Source organism: Biomphalaria glabrata, chromosome 4 (assembly GCF_947242115.1).
Source record: "Biomphalaria glabrata chromosome 4, xgBioGlab47.1, whole genome shotgun sequence".
Taxonomy (NCBI): Eukaryota; Metazoa; Mollusca; class Gastropoda; family Planorbidae; genus Biomphalaria; species Biomphalaria glabrata.
In genome coordinates, this window is record NC_074714.1 from 30,919,200 (window position 1) to 30,940,290 (window position 21,091).

General features: G+C 35.1%; 1 protein-coding gene across 3 annotated transcripts in view; it reads right to left on the minus strand.

Annotated features, from left to right (window-relative positions):
* LOC106079271 (ribitol-5-phosphate xylosyltransferase 1-like) overlaps nucleotides 1–21,091 on the minus strand; it is a 51,550-nt gene that overhangs the window by 14,559 nt on the left and 15,900 nt on the right. For all 3 annotated transcript variants that reach the window (XM_056026216.1, XM_056026217.1, XM_056026215.1), the window contains exons 3-4: nucleotides 12,306–12,527; nucleotides 5,412–5,511 (exon numbers count right to left, since the gene is read on the minus strand). In XM_056026216.1, coding sequence (XP_055882191.1) covers nucleotides 5,412–5,511; nucleotides 12,306–12,527 — 322 coding nt within the window. The remainder of the gene's footprint in view (nucleotides 1–5,411; nucleotides 5,512–12,305; nucleotides 12,528–21,091) is intronic.

The following is a 21,091-nucleotide window of genomic DNA, read 5'->3' on the forward strand; positions in this document are numbered from 1 at the left end:
GATACTGTAGAAGTCCTATTTGTATTTAGCATGAGGTGTAATTGTTTCTTTCTTGGTAGGATGTTCAAACTAGTTTAAGTTACCATCTTTTACTTTCACAATAGGCAGCCATTCAAACAAGTCCAAACATTATGTTAAACAACAGGCCAGGCAACAAGTCCAAACATTATGTCATACAACAGGCCAGGCAACAAGTCAAAACATTATGTCATACAACAGGCCAGGCAACAAGTCAAAACATTATGTCAAACAACAGGCCAGGCAACAAGTCAAAACATTATGTCAAACAACAGGCCAGGCAACAAGTCAAAACATTATGTCAAACAACAGGCCAGGCAACAAGTCAAAACATTACGTCAAACAACAGGCCAAGCAACAAGTCAAAACATTATGTCAAACAACAGTCAAAACAACAAGTCAAAACATTATGTCAAACAACAGTCAAAACAACAAGTCAAAACATTATGTCAAACAACAGGCTAGGCAACAAGTCAAAACATTATGTCAAACAACAGGCCAGGCAACAAGTCAAAACATTACGTCAAACAACAGGCCAAGCAACAAGTCAAAACATTATGTCAAACAACAGTCAAAACAACAAGTCAAAACATTATGTCAAACAACAGTCAAAACAACAAGTCAAAACATTATGTCAAACAACAGTCAAAACAACAAGTCAAAACATTATGTCAAACAACAGGCTAGGCAACAAGTCAAAACATTATGTCATACAACAGGCCAAGCAACAAGTCAAAACATTATGTCATACAACAGGCCAAGCAACAAGTCAAAACATTATGTCAAACAAGTTAATAATAGAAGATCACAATGTTTCAAACTGTTTCGAATGGCTATAAGTTATGATTACAAGTTAATAATACAAGGACTAAAGACAAAAAAAAAATATTTCAGACTTGTTTCCGATTTCCGTGTGATAGCAGGAAGGAAAAGGTCGTCTAGGGAGTTTGTCTCCCTTCCTCCAGACGACGTCAGAAAAGCGGATCGATCCAAAACCTAATGTAATCATAACCTAATAGCAATCTAACAGAGTTCTCCCCCCCCCCCCCCCCACCAACCATGTTTTTCTTACCAAGAAGGGAGTTAAATTTAGATACGTCTGCAAAAGCAAAGTCTAAAAGAGTCAATGTAACTACATCAGAGATCATGTGACTAGTTGCCTCACTGATAGATCGAAAATTGAGCCGTCTCATCGAACAAACAAACAATACATCAACTAAATCTCGTCAAACAAAGAGGAAAGAGAGAGAGAGAGAGAGAGTTACTTCATAGCAAACTGAGTCTGTCTTTCTCTCCTCAATCCTTTTCCAAATGTTCAGCTGGTGCAATATTTTGTTCAGTATTACAATGTTCTTTCTCTGATACTGTAAATCAGTGATGCTCAACCTAATGCGGCCTGCGGGCCATTTTAACTTTCGACACGCGAGTCGCGGGCCACATCAGCAAAAGGCAAAAAAAAAATTTAAATAAAAATTCCCCTCAACTATTCGAAACTATTGGATCTAGTACTTACATTAATTAATGGGATATTTGAAGTCTTATCATTTTTTACGCGTCTAAGAATGGCTTCATTTCTCTACTTAAAATGTGAGCAACATCGTAGCTACCTTTACCACCAACTATTTTCTTGTCTCTTTTTGGTGAAATCTCTAGGCATAGTTTATTAACCAATCTTTTATACGTGGCTCAAACCAAGAAGGCCTTCATATTTGTTTTATAATGTCGCTGTTGATGTTGTTGTTTCTGAAACAGTCAGACTTTCTTTACAAAACAAATATGTTGGCTTATTATCATGTTCCACAAAAAAGATCCATTCACCTTTCCTGGTAGATTCTACATTTAGAGTTCCAGTTCATAAACTCATGAACGCACAAATGTTAAATGACTTGGTACCAATCCATCAGAGAAAAAGTTAAGGCCCTAACAAAGTTAAAGATACATTTTCAACTTTTTTGAAGGGGTAGGTGTCACGATCATCAATGGTGTTGATGTCACACTCTAAGATGGTGCTACTGTCACGATCAGACTTGAACTATATTGCACCATCAATGATCGTGATTGCCGAGGATCTTGAAATGATCTTTCGATAAGATGATCGTATAGAAGTAGACAGATCTATGTTGATAATACGATCATACAGAATGTTGCCAATTGATAAGAGGATCATCTAGGTCTAGGAGTTACTACTTGACAAATATGATCTAAGTACGTTCTAAATTCAGTGAAGAAACTTCTCTTCGTCCAAAAACAATTACTTTAATTAATAACTTGAAAACACTATTCACAAATAGTTACAATGGTTAAAATGTACTTGAATTGAATCTACACAATAGTATATCTGAGTCTTGATACAAATAAAATATATATTCTCAATTTCACGTTACGTACAAGTTAGATGTTATCACTACAACTTCCAGAACAAGACTTTAGTACATGTTTACACTAACACATTCCGTACAAGACTGACTAGAAAATATAAAGAAAATACAAAGCTTTGGGCGAATTGCCATGTGACTCATATCTCATTGCCGCTTGGTTGAGATCTGACCAATAAATGCAACATCTACATAATAATTAATATTTTGAAACCAATGAAATTCATTTCGAAAATGAAACTAATACAAGGCTGGTTTTTCCCGAGGTAGTTGACCTTGCCGGCAGACCTTGGCTAAACATCGATACAGTGTACGTGACAGTAGGATTTTCTACTTTTTGGACCGACGTTTCGGCGGGCCGGATGGAACCACGTCGCGGACTGGTTCTGGCCAGCGGGCTGTACTTTGGGCATCACTGCTGTTTGATACAGCACACAAAGAGAGGAGGTTGTGAACTCAGACCTTTCAAGTGATGAGTGATGGTGCAACAATTTTTTTTTTTAAATTATCACTTTTGGTAGGTCAACTAAACACTACTACGGTACATGACGTTTTGGCGCCGCCGTTTTGGCGCGAGCCGTTTTGGTGCGAGATATAATTTGACGAAAATTTAATAAGCACATAGCGTTTATAACGTATTTATTTCCCTCTACCATAATATTGTATGTATAGTATGAATTCTAACACCGTCCAGCGAATTGTTTTTTTTTTATAAATATAAAGGTTTTGCTTATTTAGAGATTGAACAATAATTACAGAACAAACTTAAATACCAAAAATAGCGGACTAAAATATTTCTTCTTATCTTATCTTATATAATACAGATGTTACTTCAAAAAAGAAGATGATTACGTCCTACGCGTCATGCATTTAGTCATGCATATTAACCAATGACTTAAATTCAGCCAAGTCATTGGTTTTCCTGGCTAGCTCAGGCAACCCATTCCATGCTCTAATAGCACTAGGGAAGAAGGAGTGTTTGTACAAATTTGTCCTAGCATATGGGACGAGGAATGTGCCTTTATCTTTGTGTCTTTCAGAGTATTTTATTAAATTTTGTTTTTGTATTTGAAGATTATGGTTCAGTGTTTTATGTATGATTGCTACTTTACTTTTGAGCCTTCTGTCCTGAAGGCTTTCTAAATTTAGTGATTTAGTGATAACACTAAAGGTGTTACTCTAGTCAAATGTGAATATTCGTTTGTTATGAATCTTACTGCTCTATTTTGTGTCTGTTCCAGTTTTTTTATGTTTTCTTGAGTTGAGGGGTCCCAAACGGAGGATGCATATTCTATTATTGGCCTAACCAAGGTTAAATAACATTTTAGTTTTATGTTCTTATTTGATTTATAGAAATTTCTTTTAATAAATCCTAATGCTTTGTTTGATTTTTTTGTAGTTTCATCAATATGTGGATTCCATGACAGTTTTTCATTTATTATAACACCTAGGTATTTTGCGTTTTTAGTCTGTGTTACTGGTTTGCCATGAATAAGATAAGTGGAATTAATTTGTTTTAGTTTTTTTTTTTGTTACTCTTAACAACTGACATTTTTCTGGGTGGAAAGACATGCTCCAATTTGATTCCCATTTCTGTAATTCATCTAATTCTCTTTGTAAAATATCTGTGTCCTGTGTTGTTTTTATTGTTCTATATATTATGCAATCGTCTGCAAATAATCTGACTTTTGTTCCTGAAGTAATGCAATTTGGTAAATCATTTATGTAAATTAAAAATAGTAGTGGACCCAAGACTGTTCCTTGAGGTACACCTGAGTTTACTGTTATCGGTGTTGATTTAGAGCCATTTATTATTACAGTTTGTTCTCTCCCTATCAGAAAATCTTTAATCCACTGATGCAGTGGACCATTAATGCCGAAATATTTTAATTTTTTAAGCAAACTATGGTGGTGAACTTTGTCAAAAGCCTTAGAAAAATCTAGTAAGATAGCATCTATTTGTTCACTATTATCTAAACCTTTTGAAAAATCATCAATTAGTCCTATTAGTTGTGTTTCACATGATCTATATTTCCTAAAGCCATGTTGGTATGGTGTGAGGATATTATGTTTGTCTAAGTGGTTTATGATGTTCCTACATATTATGTGTTCTAGGATTTTACATGTGATGCTGATAAGTGATACTGGTCTGTAGTTTCCTGGGTCAGATTTTTCTCCTTTTTTAAATAGGGGGGGGGTGACATTAGCTTCTTTCCAGCACGCTGACAGACTAAAAAAACTTTCTGACAGACTAAAACAACTTTCGCTATTTCATTCTATTATATTTTTAACTGAAAACCTGGTGGCAGTCTATATAAACAATGGGAAAAGTCCAGTCGAAGCGAGGAAAAGACAAAATTTCGCATGAAGTATATCTTTATATATTTGATACGTTTAGTGCAGACCACTCTAAGTATGAAGTATGGAAGACAGCCTGGTGTTGTGTAATATTAGAGATTTAACAATAATTACATAACAAACTTAAATACCAAAAATAGCGTACAAAAATATTTCTTCTTCTGTACGTGAAAAATATGTCTGAACACAAACACTCATGCAAAACATAAATATGCAGAATTCTTTTTAAAGAAATAATAACGTGCATAATGTATTTCGCGCCAAAACGTCCCTAGCGCCAAAATGGCGGCGCCAAAATGACCTTCCCGCCAAAACGTCCTGCTTCGACACTACTATTACTAAGCTTAGACCCACAGTTAAATAAAAAAGAAATGAATGACTCTTACACTAAGTCTCTACATGTAGGTCCCATCTGGGTCCATACGGTACTCTGAATTAATTTTCTGACTTGCAGAAAATGTCTCAAAATCAATAAGCCTTATTCACAAGAAATAACTTACTAGATTAGGCGTGGCTCTACAATTCACTACAAGTAAATTACTACTCGTAGTATAAGTTGTGCACCACTACTTGTAGTAGCCTACAATTTAAAGTTACTGTTTATGTTATAGGTAATAAGGAGTGTGTAACTCAACAACATGAACTGAAGAAATGTGTTACCTGAAGCTAATAGAACTGAGTGATTTTTCTCCATAACTCCAGACTCCATTCATACGTTCTTCCAATATTCCTTCAATGATATGTTCCCACAGATACAAGCCTAGAGGAAATTTAAACAAAATATTCCATCACCAGCCTATATGGGTTATAATATATATATATATATATATATATATATATATATATATATATATATATATATATATATATATATATATATATATATATATATATATATATATATATAATATAAAATATAAAATATATTATAATATGGATATTACATTAATACTAATGTATTGTTTTTATAAATCGCTGGTGATTTTGATAAGACTTGAACTTAGACCTATTTTTAACAGAACTTGCTTAGAAATGATTCACTGATCTATTCCTAAGTTATCATACATTACTTTACTTTTTTTGACTTAATCCTGTGTACTCCCAGGGGAGCATAGGGCCACAACCACATCTCTCCACCGAAATCGGTTCTGAGCAGCTTTCTTCATCTGCTCCCATGTCATTCCAGCACCCTCAGCTTCACTGAAGACTGACCTCTTCCAGGTTTGCATGGGTCTGCCCACTTTCCTCTTGGGTTCCAATCAAGTGCATGCCTTGCAACATTGGTAGCTGGTTTTCGCAGGGTGTGTCCCATCCAGCTCCATTTTCGTTTTGTGATGTCTTGGGCTATGGGCTTTTGTCTAGTTCTCTCCCACAAATCGACAGTAGTTATCTTTTCCGAACTTATCAGACATAGTCGAGTGAAAAAGAAAAACTTTTTCCTAACTTATGTGACCATGTTAGTGCTAAAATAAAAGCATTACTGATGACCCATACAAATTGTTCTCACTGGAATAACTTCTATGTCACAAGAGTCTGTCATCAACCAAATTATAGAAAGAGTACAGAGAGAAAGTCTGAAGCAAGACTAGAAACTCAGCTGCAGATTGAATATGAAAAACAATATCATCAGTTGGGACAATTCAAAGTCATGAAAATACCAACAACGGTTTGAGTTTCATGAAAGAGAGAAAACTCTAAAGCGGCTCTAAATACTTTCCATCCGTTCCCATCTTTGAGGCCAACACTTTCTGCTTTATGACATTGTAAGCAACATTAATACACAAGGGAAACAAAAGACATAAAATATAGGAATAATTCAATTATTTAATATAAGGTACAAATGTTAATCATGGCCATGGTATATAAGGAAATAAAAGCAAGAAAAAAATACTGGATTTTCTTCGCATAGACTTTGATAAATTACGGACATGGGAATCAAATATGAGACAAGTTATAAGACATGATCTAGATTGAGACATTAGCACTAAAATCATGTGTTCACTTCTAATTCAATTTGATGTGGACTCTGAGCATACATGAAATGGAATGAGAAGGCAACAAGTATTTTGAAGGAACTGGAGAATGACTAAAACAAATGTGAAGTTCGAAGAAAGTCTAAGTTCATAAGTAGACTTTCTAGATCTAATAACTTTTGGGTTGTTTTTGTTTCAATTATGTAAGCTATATGTAGACAACTAGTACCTACCAATAGAAGTTGAAATGTTTTCTGTATAATAGTGTAGATCTAGAATTAGTAAAGATATAGATCTAGTATAAATCTCGCTGTCTTGTTTACGTTTTATAAAATGAAAGTAGGTTTTAGATCTATTTTTAAAATGTGTACTCATAATTAAATGTATAGCCAAACGTATATTTAAGAGAGTAAAATATTGAACTCTCAACACTAGCGGATTCAGAACTTTGGAGTGGGGGGGGGGGGGGGTGGGGGGTCGATTTTTTTCCAAACCCTAACCCTAACGCCCAGTAAACCCTAACCCTACGCTTAAACGTGCACACATACACACACGCGCGCGCGAACACACACACACATATATATGTGTATCTCTCTCTCTCTCTCTCTCTCTCTCTATATATATATATATATATATATATATATATATATATATATATATATATATATATATATATATAAATATGAGAATAAAAAAAGCAGCATTTCTCAACCTTCGGCGAAAAACAAAACAACTGGGGCAGCGCTATAAGGTTCTCTGGTGAAGTTCGGGGCGAAGCCCCGACGCCATAAGCGTTTTCTTGCTTTTTTGACTGCAGATACGCATTCTCCTGACAAGTACAGCTCATTCTTCACAATGTAGTTCGGTGCGAAGCTCTGACGCCAAAAGCGTTTTCTTGCTTTTTTCACTGCAGAAACGCAATCTCCTGACAAGTACAGCTCATTATCCATCAATGGAGTTCGGGGCGAAGCCCCGACCCCATAAGCGTTTTCTTGCTTTTTTGACTGCAGATACGCATTCTCCTGACAAGTACAGCTCATTCTTCACAATGTAGTTCGGGGCGAAGCCCCGACGCCAAAAGCGTTTTCTTGCTTTATTCACTGCAGAAACGCATTCTCCTGACAAGTACAGCTCATAATTCATCAATGGAGTACGGGGCGAAGCCCCGACGCCCAAAGCGTTTTCTTGCATTCTTCTCTGCAGAAACGCATTCTCCTGATATCTACAACTCATTACCCATAAATGAAGTTAGGGGCGAAGCCCCGACGCCAAAAGCGTTTTCTTGCATTCTTCTCTGCAGAAACGCGTTCTCCTGACATCTACAACTCATTACCCATAAATAAAATTCGGGGCGAAGCCCCGACGCCAAAAGCGTTTTCTTGCATTCTTCACTGCAGAAACGCATTCTCCTGACCTGAAGCTCATTATTCATACTATTAAAAAACGACCTTTCGAATAATGTTGTACTTGAAAAATATTCTAATTTGAATTTATAGGCCCATAATACATTGCAAATAAAACCGATTTGTTCCTTGAAAAGATAGGATACCCCACGTATTTAGATTTTTGCTTTGAGGATCGCCGCCGAAAAAAAACTTATTCGATAAATATTTTTCAAGAAAACTCTAGTATAAATTGTGAGCTATAGTCCCAAATTTATTTAACTAGAAAAATATCAGATTGAGTAAAGGTTAGAAAAAGGCGACTATGAAAAAATGATTTGGGTTTAGAACTCATCTCAATCGTGACTCTTATACTGAAAAATTTCGTTGAATTCTAATTTTTTGAATGCAAAGTCTTTCTTAAAATAGTTATGATAAATTCATGTGAAATTACATAAACTCTGTCTGGAAATGGGAGGGGCGGTAGAGTGAAAACGATTAATCCTCGCTCCTTTACTAATTTCTGCTAAAGATTGCATTTGGCATTAAAGAATAGGTATGGGGCGACTCGATATAAGAATTTAATTTATAGTATATATAAATTATATTAGTGACAGATTTTTTTAATTTTGTAATTTCTTAACTATAATACAAAAAGAAAAAGTATTGATTTGTCCGATGGGGGAAATGCGATTGCATGTATCGCCCCTCCCACCTGGTACAACCCTTTTTCATTTAAATTTACTAATGATACAATTTGAGATTAGAGTGTGGTACGACATATATACAATGGGTCACATATCAATACGTAGTTTATATTATATAGATATTCAACTAATTTTATTCACAAACTATGATTCTCCACAAAAATAGGATCGCCCCCCCCCAGCACTCAGAGGACTAGAGTGGGGAGGGCAGTACATGCAATCGCCCCCCCCCCTTCACCCCACCGAATCGGCCAAAATACCAGAAAGGGAGAAACATAATATAAAATGTATATATTAATTCAACTAATTTTGTTCACAAACTATGATTTCTCCATAAAAACGGACCGCCCCCCCCACTCAAAGGGTTAAGGTGGGAAGGGCAGAAGAGGTATTCGTCCCCCCCCCCACCAATCGGCAAACAGGGAACGACATAATATAAAGATCGGTTAAAATATCAATAACAAGTTACAAGGATATAGATATTTAATTGATTTGTTAGCAGGCTGTGATTTCTACCAATAAATTGGACCGCCCCCCCACTCGAAAGTGTAGGGGGGGCGGGATTGATACCATCGCCCCCTCCCGACCCCACCAAATCGGCCAACATACTAGAGGGGGGGCGAAATAAACTAAAAATAGGTTGAAATATAAATAATTAGTATATATTTTTAACATAAGTAATAAATTCGTATACAAATTGTGTGAATCCTATACTAAAGTTCGTCCGCCCCCCCCGGGGGGGGGGTCGACCGAGTGGGGGGGGGGGCGATCGCCCCTACCGCCCCCCCCCCTGGATCCGCCAGTGACTCTCAATGATTTAAATCTAAATATAACGTTTATTCAATTTGTTAGTCAAAAGCCAACATCTGTTTTAAATTTTATGTTGAGCTGAAAGTTCATGACCTCAAGACGTGTTGCCTTGGTGTAGGTGACAAAAAGTGATAAAATATAGTTTAGAATCAAATCGAACGCGTGAATGTAATTGTTTCTATAACATTGTTAGTTTAATTTTATGTAGATCTATATCTAGAATGTAAACAATCTGAATGCCATAGTAGTCTAGTCAATAACTAATAACTATTTGAGCTTGTGTTGACCTAGATGCAATAGGCTACGCGACATGATGAATGAATTTTTTTATCAACACGGCTAATGTATATGTGTAGCTATGTTGTTAACATAGCATAAGTAAATCTGAAAGAAAAAAGTAAATTGAAAATAAAGACTTAAAATTAAAATAAATCGGTAGTTGTAGACTTAAATGCTTTAAAAAACACAATGGAAAGTAAATTGTATTATGTAAGTAGTTTATTAGTTAAATAATATGCCTTTATAATGCGCGATATTATGACCTCTGACGCCAATTTCATTTGTATCACTACGCGGTGCATGTAATGGTGCGCGCGAGTTATGGAAAAGTATGTCAGCATGACTAAAACTTTTCAGATTTAGAGCGAACGATTTTATGTAAAAAATGTTTTGTAAACTCAAATTCCAAGGTTAATTTTCATTAAATATTGAAATGAATAGACACTAATATGTATGTTCATGTGTAAAAGTTATGTTTTCTTGAATGAGAGCTAATTTATACCTAGAGATTTTCATCTTTGCGCATGCGTGATCTCTCTGTCTTGTCTCATCATGTAGACATGGTAAACATGGCCTAGATCCATAAAATACTAAGGCTTTAATTGAGTTGAGCAACTTTTTTTTTGAGGGTCTTAAGTTTGTTTTAGGGCTACCATACATACGTTACGGTTCCAGTTAATATCCAAGGAATATTTCTGCTAAGTTTTATCAAGATTGAACAAACGGTTTTGATTCCTATTCGGCACATACATACATACATACATACGCCTTACATTCTACTTTATAGTATAAGATAGATCATGAAACGAGGTTTTTAACGTGCGCAATTTTTTGAGTCTTTAATTATAATTATAAAAATTAGCCATCAATACGTATCTGTATAGACTCTTATTACTCTATGTATAACCAAGATGCATCACTTGGTTATCTAGACATTTGGAAACAACTGTAAGGTGATCTGATACTTCGTAGCTCTACCACAAGACTTCATTACTATAGTGGCCACTACTAACATCGGTCTAAACAAAGGGAAACTATCCACTGTACACAATCTCTCTAGTCACTGGACCATTGTCTGCTCCCTAGACACAGACACAGTTGATCCACAAAAGTCACGACTCAAGTTCTCTGGGGAATGCTTGTGTTACTTTTGAACAAAAAGTGGTACTGGGTCCTACAGCCTCAACTAATGTACTGCGTACTATTGTATGGATTGAGCTATCATTTCCCTCAATGGTTTGTCTCACTAAGTGATCTGGAACTAGTCCATTGTTTTCCCCGACTAGAAAAGTGTTTGAAGTTCAATGTCAACATAAACTAGAACACAGCCATCTGTAGTTTCCCATAGTGCGTATATCAGTTACTGAGTGGGCTGAGTGCGTTCATTAACAGGGCGAACAAAGACGACGGAGTTCAAAGAGGAGATAACAGCCAAAGAACTAGAGCGCTTTATCTGGGCAGCCAGGCGCGTTAGGGTTAGACAGTTAAGATACAGGCCACTGAGAGACCTGGGCAATGACTGGACTAGTTGGGATCTCGACTCAATTCATTGAGGAATTACACGAATGCTCAGAGTGCAATACCAGCCACATGACACCGCAGCAAACATGTCCAGGTGTGTGTGTGTGGGGGGGGGGGGGATTCATTTCAACTCCGTGTGTGTGGCTAGGGGGGGGGGGTCAAGCCTTCATTAGATTGACGTCTTTCACGTGAGTTAGAGAGTATCGTAATCTTTGTCTCGAGCTGTTTCTAAATATTTTTTTCTCTCTTCATTTCAAAGTACTGCCCTCTTTTTCATTTTAAAGTACTGCTCTCCTTTTCATTTTAAAGTACTGCTCTCCTTTTCATTTTAAAGTACTGCTCTCCTTTCCATTCCATTTTAAAGTACTCCCCTCCTCGACATTGCACCAGTACACTAAGCAATATTCACTAAGCCGTATTCACTATTAATATTTCTTTGGAAAAGTCTCAATCGGTCAGACAAATAACCCCTGGGGTACACGCAAATCCCAAGTTGAGAAACACTGAATTAGGGTGACGCCAACTTTGTAGCCACGCTGTGCGACACAATGGCAGCAGATAGTTATGACGTCATTCCTTCCTTCGGAGAGTTAGACTTACTGGATTACTAATGGATTTATCTACATTTCGAATTTCAATACTGCAGGGAAAAAAAATAGAACTCCTTTTGTCCAATGTTTTCCTTAATAAACGCATTAGCCTGTCACGTGTCTTCTACATCCATACAGATAATATTCCAGTCTGTCAATCAAGATACAACTTCAGGGAGTTCATAGAAACTAGGGTTGTGCCCAATTTATATGAAAGAATTCAAATGTATTCATACTGAATGAACAGGTTTGAGAAAGTTTATGTATGGAGTGTTTACTTCGTATGACTTACCTATAGCTGCCTTCCCCCAGATCTCCACGATGTGTTCTGTAGATTCCGTCCTATTACTAACACGCCTCTCCAGAGGGCTACGTTGGGCCACAGGGGCGCGCTGGGCGCCCATTTCCATCTGCTGAGCCTCCCAAAGAGCCGGCGCATTGTGGTGGAGTAGTGGCCTTTGTTCAGACTCGAACTCTTCACCCCAAGGGTTCCAGTCTGGGTCGTCTGCTATTTCTGAAATTGATCAAAGATTGAGTTATCAAGTTTCTAGAGTGCTAAACTGAACACTAATGCATACACACAAATGTATCAGTTCCTGTAGATAGTGAAACAATGAGCTCTTCCTACTCATTGACACATAGCACAAACTGATGTGTGGCTCAAACAAAAAAAAAAAGAAGCAATTGAACGGGGTGGGTAGTGTGTTCAAACCATGAACTTTAAAGATTTGCGTGTGGGTTGCTTTTCGTGGTGCACACAATCTGAACTCTATTTGATTGTTTCATTCTTCTCTAATGACTCTGATGAAACAAAAATTGTGGCGGTAATGAATGTGTATGTAATGAATGTGTATGTAATGAATGTGTATGTAATGAATGTGTATGTAATGAATGTGTATGTAATGAATGTGTATGTAATGAGAGCAGAAACAAAAAGTTTTATTCTTAATGGCTACACAAATATACGGAACAAAAAAAAAAGTTTGGAGGCGGTGAGCATGATCATTTCGGACGCTCCAATGGACGAGACTTACGGACGATCATGAGTGTAGAGCGGGGGTGGCCAACCTATGGAACATGCGCTAAAAGTGGCGCATTTCACCCCCCACCCAAAAAAAAAAATCAAGAAAAATGATACCTACTCGCAAAACATGATAATAATTCATTTTTAGAAAAAAAAAAGGTTTCAATGGAATTTAATGTACTAGCTATTAGGGCGCCAAATTGACGAAATATTTATAAAGCTAATCGGGCCTAAAAAAAACAGACAACACGTTGGTTGAATGAAATTGTTAGCATTGGATTTCCTCTAGGTGAATATGTTTGTTCTTTCTTTACGTTTGCCTTGGACATTTTTATGTTACTTAATTAAGCTTCTCGTTATTTAGAGAAACAAATTTTGATAATTTGAACATTTTTAAAGACCTTATTGGCCTTAAGTTAGTCTAAGGAAAACCAGATAATCAAGACGTATTTGAGGAAGCAAAGTCATGTCTAGGAAATCATCAATTAAACAAAGTGAACTAAAGTAAACTAAGCCGTCAATGACTGGTAGAGTGGCTGGAACTGTAGCCTTGCTTATGCTTGTCAGATACTAATGCCAGCAAGCATTTTCATACACATGAGAATGATCAAAAACAAACTGAGGTCAAGAAATTTGCTCTTCACATTAAAGATTTGGTAAAAGCAAAGCAAATTGAAAGATCGGCTAAGAGTTGGTTATATATTTCTATCTTGCCTGTATGCTTATTTTTTTGAAATTTAAAACTTTTAATTAACAGTGTTCATAAATTATAATTAGTCTATAGGTCATACAGAAATAATAAATTAAAATTATAAATGCAAACTAAAAATGTTAACAAAGACAGACTTACAAAGTAAAGTTTATTTTGTCTTAAACTCCTCCTCCACTTTAAATTGTGTATAAAAACCAAATATGTACAAATGACCATACTTTAAAAAAACTGAAACTTGTAAAACTAAAAGTGGTGCATCTGAATCAGAAGTGAAAAACATTGGCGCATGGAACAAAAAGGTTGGCCACCCATGACTAATATGGTGATTTGTTGAATGTATTAACTAAGATCCTACTATACTTTAGAGTTCGTGTTATAGAAATGGTGTAGATGCATGAAAAAGAAAAAAAACAGCTTGTAAATTTACTTTTAGAAATAAAACAATTTGTATCCGCTGCACCTACGTCTATCGTCAGCACCAGAGAGTAATATTGAAATCGGATATTCAAAGGCGCTTTTAGTAAAGATCTAATAGTGACAGATTCACTTTATTAACTTGCTTTTTTTTTTAAATTTCGTTTTATTGATTTTCTGAGTCCAAGAAACTTGTGAGTTGTATATCCTTTGCTTTGCCCAGACCTCGTCATCAGGCACAGCTAGAGCAACTAGATTTATGTATAAGGAAATGAAAGCAGATTTGTTGGTACATTCGGTGTACATACTTCAAAAGTATTGATAAGCAATGGACCGTATTTTCAAAAGCATAGACTATTTGTGTACACTTGTGTACACTGCAGAACCAAAGTTCTCGTAGCACTTTAGTCGGCAACAGTCAGTTTGAAATAGAGACTCCTTGGCAGGGTTGACTTTGTTTTGTGTTTAGGTTTCAAGACATGACCTTCCTAGTTCTCCATGTCGCTTTCTACTTTGTTTTGTGTTTACGTTTCAAGACATTACCTTTCTAGTTCTCCATGTCGCTTTCTACTATGTTTGATGACTTCTGACGGCGAACCAATAGCTCTTACAAAAACCAATTGGGTCCTAAATGGGCAAGCTTAAAGGATATATCTTAAAAACATTTTTAGCTAATAAAATTGAAGTAAAACCTTTTTTTTTTTTTAGCTCTCTAGATTTTGAATACAAAGACTATTCCAGCAATGTTTTGTTTTGATTGCTTCTTTAAAAGAAACATGATTTTAGTGCTACATTATTCGAGTAATTGCCGAGAGATTCCTATTTCATGAATAGCCCTAAGGAAGAACAAATCGGTCCTTCATGAGCATGTAAACTCGTAGCTCATAAATGTGAAGTAGTAACTGTTTTGGGTTGTAATTATATATACCTAGAACTAGATCACATGGAGTAGTCAAGTCATGGTCATTTTGGTTGATAGAAGTAAGATCGCGACGAAATGATATGAGACTTAGTCCTGGATCTTTAATAACGCGTACCACTGCAGAGTGTGTGTGTGTGTGTTGTTTAACTCAAGTTCGATACACAAAGTTTAAAAGAGGTGTACTTTATGGGGAGGGCTAGAATTGCAGTTCAACAAGAAAAACATAAAACAAGGTTACAAAAGACAGTTTGTGTGGAAACACAAACTCAAAATCGGCCCCCGAAAAGGTCCATCCAGGCAGGCTTCAATATTTTCAGAAAGAACATGCAAATGAAATTATATCAAAGACAAATGAGAGAAGAATGGAGAAAGAAGGTTGACAGATATTGTGTAGTGCCCCAACGGTCCCGCAGATCAAAGGATAGGTGAAAGTGAATGTAAAGTTAGATGCGAACCTGGCCTAACTAGTTCCCCTTTCAGACCTTGTGGTCTATAGGGCAGATGATGTAAAGTTCATCTGTTTTTGTGGCCTACGATTAGCGAGGGTGTCATGTAGCCAGCACAACGACCAACCGCCTATACTTTTCCCCAACTAATGTCAGGTACCCATTAGAGCTGAGTGGACTCAGAGGCGCCCAAAGATTCCAAAGTTGAAAATCCCAGTCTTCACCAGGATTTGAACCCGGACCCCCAGTTCGGAAGCCAAGCGCTTTACCGCTCAGCCAACGCGCCTCCCTTGGCCTAACTGATGTCTTATAATTGATCTAATTGTTTTGAAAAGGCCCAATCTCTTATTCGAATCCTCAAAAAAAAATTTCCGCAATAAAAAAAATGTTCTTAAAAATGAAGTTTATAAGATTACTATTCATTTTAAATTAGGTCTAACTTATAATGCATACTAATTAGCTTTTTCTCTTTAAAAAACTGCTTGCATAACTGATTTTAAAAATTAGATTTTTCACTTTCAGAAAAAAAAAGTAGCCGTTGCATCAGAACTTCGAATGGTCTAAAATATTGTGATGTCGGATTTTCAATATCTTTTCTAGTTTACGAGATCTAAACGGGACGGACGGACAGACGGTCAGACATTTCGCACAAAACTAATAGCGTCTTTTCCCCTTTCGGGGGCCGCTAAAAATGCAAAGCTTATATTCAGCGTAGTTGTGTGGATTAGTTTGGATCAGTCATGTATTTAAATTTGGAATAGATCTAGACCCTAGACTAAAAAAAAACAAAACATCTGCGCGATTAATAATATTTTGACCAATTGTTTTTGTTTTGTACTATTTCATGCCTTTAGCTTTCTCACTACGCTATAATGTTATCACTTGTCTGGACCAGTTGGAAAGGGGTAGGAGAATTCCAACTTGTGGGCTAAAGGTTACTCGAGCCAATACACTAGCCAGCGAATCGTTTATGAAAATATAAAGTTTTATAGTTATCGATTGATGGCTTCAAACTTTAAAGCGGCGACTAACAAAGAATAAAAGGGGGCTAATTCAACTTATACCAACAGATCAGTCAAGTACTATTTCTTTCCCCTTTACGAGATACCAAACAAAATAATTGATTACCAATAGTTAATTAACTAATTTGCTATTTTAAAACTGATTCTGGTTTTGTAAGGTAAAAGAAATAATTGTGCGAGAATTCAGCTTGAAAGTGAGACAAATAACGTGTACAAACAGACAGTGAATTGATATTAGAGAGAAACAGGCAGTGAATTGATATTAGAGACAAACAGACAATGAATTGATATTAGAGATATTGATATTAGAGACAAACAGACAATGAATTGATATTAGAGACAAACAGACAGTGAATTGATATTAGAGACAAACAGACAATGAATTGATATTAGAGACAAACAGACAGTGAATTAATATTAGAGACAAAAAGACAGTGAATTGATATTAGAGACAAACAGACAATGAATTGATATTAGAGACAAACAGACAATGAATTGATATTAGAGACAAACAGACAGTGAATTGATATTAGAGACAGACAGACAATGAATTGATATTAGAGACAAACAGACAGTGAATTGATATTAGAGACAAACAGACAGTGAATTGATATTAGAGACAAACAGACAATGAATTGATATTAGAGACAGACAGTGAATTGATATTAGAGACAGACAGTGAATTGATATTAGAGAGAAACAAACCGTGAATTGATATTAGAGACAAACAGACAATGAATTGATATTAGAGAGAAACAGACAGTGAATTGATATTAGAGAGAAACAGACAGTGAATTGATATTAGAGACAAACAGACAGTGAATTAATATTAGAGACAAACAGACAGTGAATTGATATTAGAGACAAACAGACAGTGAATTGATATTAGAGACAGACAGTGAATTGATATTAGAGACAAACAGACAGTGAATTGATATTAGAGAGAAACAGACAACGAATTGATATTAGAGACAAACAGACAATGAATTGATATTGAGACAAACAGACAGTGAATTGATATTAGAGACAAACAGACAGTGAATTGATATTAGAGATAAACAGACAGTGATTTGATATTAGAGACAAACAGACAATGAATTGATATTAGAGACAGACAGTGAATTGATATTAGAGACAAACAGACAATGAATTGATATTAGAGACAAACAGTGAATTGATATTAGAGACAAACAGACAATGAATTGATATTAGAGAGAAACAGACAGTGAATTGATATTAGAGAGAAACAGACAGTGAATTGATATTAGAGACAAACAGACAGTGAATTGATATTAGAGACAAACAGACAATGAATTGATATTAGAGACAGACAGACAGTGAATTGATATTAGAGACAAACAGACAGTGAATTGATATTAGAGACAAACAGACAGTGAATTGATATTAGAGACAAACAGACAGTGAATTGATATTAGAGACAAACAGACAATGAATTGATATTAGAGACAGACAGTGAATTGATATTAGAGACAAACAGACAGTGAATTGATATTAGAGAGAAACAGACAACGAATTGATATTAGAGACAAACAGACAATGAATTGATATTAGAGAGAAACAGACAGTGAATTGATATTAGAGACAAACAGACAGTGAATTGATATTAGAGATAAACAGACAGTGATTTGATATTAGAGACAAACAGACAATGAATTGATATCAGAGACAGACAGTGAATTGATATTAGAGACAAACAGACAATGAATTGATATTAGAGACAAACAGTGAATTGATATTAGAGACAAACAGACAATGAATTGATATTAGAGAGAAACAGACAGTGAATTGATATTAGAGACAAACAGACAGTGAATATATATTAGAGACAAACAGACAGTGAATTGATATTAGAGACAAACAGACAGTGAATTGATATTAGAGACAAACAGACAATGAATTGATATTAGAGACAAACAGACAATGAATTGATATTAGAGACAAACAGACAGTGAATTGATATTAGAGACAAACAGACAATGAATTGATATTAGAGACAAACAGACAATGAATTGATATTAGAGACAAACAGACAGTGAATTGATATTAGAGACAAACAGACAATTAATTGATATTAGAGACAAACAGACAGTGAATTGATATTAGAGACAAACAGACAATGAATTGATATTAGAGACAAACAGACAGTGAATTGATATTAGAGACAAACAGACAATGAATTGATATTAGAGACAAACAGACAGTGAATTGATATTAGAGAGAAACAGACAGTGAATTGATATTAGAGACAAACAGACAGTGAATTGATATTAGAGACAAACAGACAGTGAATTGATATTAGAGACAAACAGACAATGAATTGATATTAGAGACAGACAGTGAATTGATATTAGAGACAAACAGACAATGAATTGATATTAGAGACAGACAGACAGTGAATTGATATTAGAGACAAACAGACAGTGAATTGATATTAGAGACAAACAGACAGTGAATTGATATTAGAGACAGACAGACAATGAATTGATATTAGAGACAAACAGACAGTGAATTGATATTAGAGACAGACAATGAATTGATATTAGAGACAAACAGACAGTGAATTGATATTAGAGAGAAACAGACAATGAATTGATATTAGAGACAGACAGTGAATTGATATTAGAGACAGACAGTGAATTGATATTAGAGAGAAACAAACCGTGAATTGATATTAGAGACAAACAGACAATGAATTGATATTAGAGAGAAACAGACAGTGAATTGATATTAGAGAGAAACAGACAGTGAATTGATATTAGAGACAAACAGACAGTGAATTATTATTAGAGACAAACAGACAGTGAATTGATATTAGAGACAAACAGACAATGAATTGATATTAGAGAGAAACAGACAGTGAATTGATATTAGAGAGAAACAGACAGTGAATTGATATTAGAGACAAACAGACAGTGAATTGATATTAGAGACAAACAGACAATGAATTGATATTAGAGACAGACAGACAGTGAATTGATATTAGAGACAAACAGACAGTGAATTGATATTAGAGACAAACAGACAGTGAATTGATATTAGAGACAAACAGACAGTGAATTGATATTAGAGACAAACAGACAATGAATTGATATTAGAGACAGACAGTGAATTGATATTAGAGACAAACAGACAGTGAATTGATATTAGAGAGAAACAGACAACGAATTGATATAAGAGACAAACAGACAATGAATTGATATTAGAGAGAAACAGACAGTGAATTGATATTAGAGACAAACAGACAGTGAATTGATATTAGAGATAAACAGACAGTGATTTGATATTAGAGACAAACAGACAATGAATTGATATCAGAGACAGACAGTGAATTGATATTAGAGACAAACAGACAATGAATTGATATTAGAGACAAACAGTGAATTGATATTAGAGACAAACAGACAATGAATTGATATTAGAGAGAAACAGACAGTGAATTGATATTAGAGAGAAACAGACAGTGAATATATATTAGAGACAAACAGACAGTGAATTGATATTAGAGACAAACAGACAGTGAATTGATATTAGAGACAAACAGACAATGAATTGATATTAGAGACAAACAGACAATGAATTGATATTAGAGACAAACAGACAGTGAATTGATATTAGAGACAAACAGACAATGAATTGATATTAGAGACAAACAGACAGTGAATTGATATTAGAGACAAACAGACAATGAATTGATATTAGAGACAGACAGACAATGAATTGATATTAGAGACAGAAAGTCAGTGAATTGATATTAGAGACAAACAGACAGTGAATTGATATTAGAGACAAACAGACAGTGAATTGATATTAGAGACAAACAGACAGTGAATTGATATTAGAGACAAACAGACAATGAATTGATATTAGAGACAGACAGTGAATTGATATTAGAGACAAACAGACAGTGAATTGATATTAGAGAGAAACAGACAACGAATTGATATTAGAGACAAACAGACAATGAATTGATATTAGAGAGAAACAGACAGTGAATTGATATTAGAGACAAACAGACAGTGAATTGATATTAGAGATAAACAGACAGTGATTTGATATTAGAGACAAACAGACAATGAATTGATATCAGAGACAGACAGTGAATTGATATTAGAGACAAACAGACAATGAATTGATATTAGAGACAAACAGTGAATTGATATTAGAGACAAACAGACAATGAATTGATATTAGAGAGAAACAGACAGTGAATTGATATTAGAGAGAAACAGACAGTGAATATATATTAGAGACAAACAGACAGTGAATTGATATTAGAGACAAACAGACAGTGAATTGATATTAGAGACAAACAGACAATGAATTGATATTAGAGACAAACAGACAATGAATTGATATTAGAGACAAACAGACAGTGAATTGATATTAGAGACAAACAGACAATGAATTGATATTAGAGACAAACAGACAATGAATTGATATTAGAGACAAACAGACAGTGAATTGATATTAGAGACAAACAGACAATTAATTGATATTAGAGACAAACAGACAGTGAA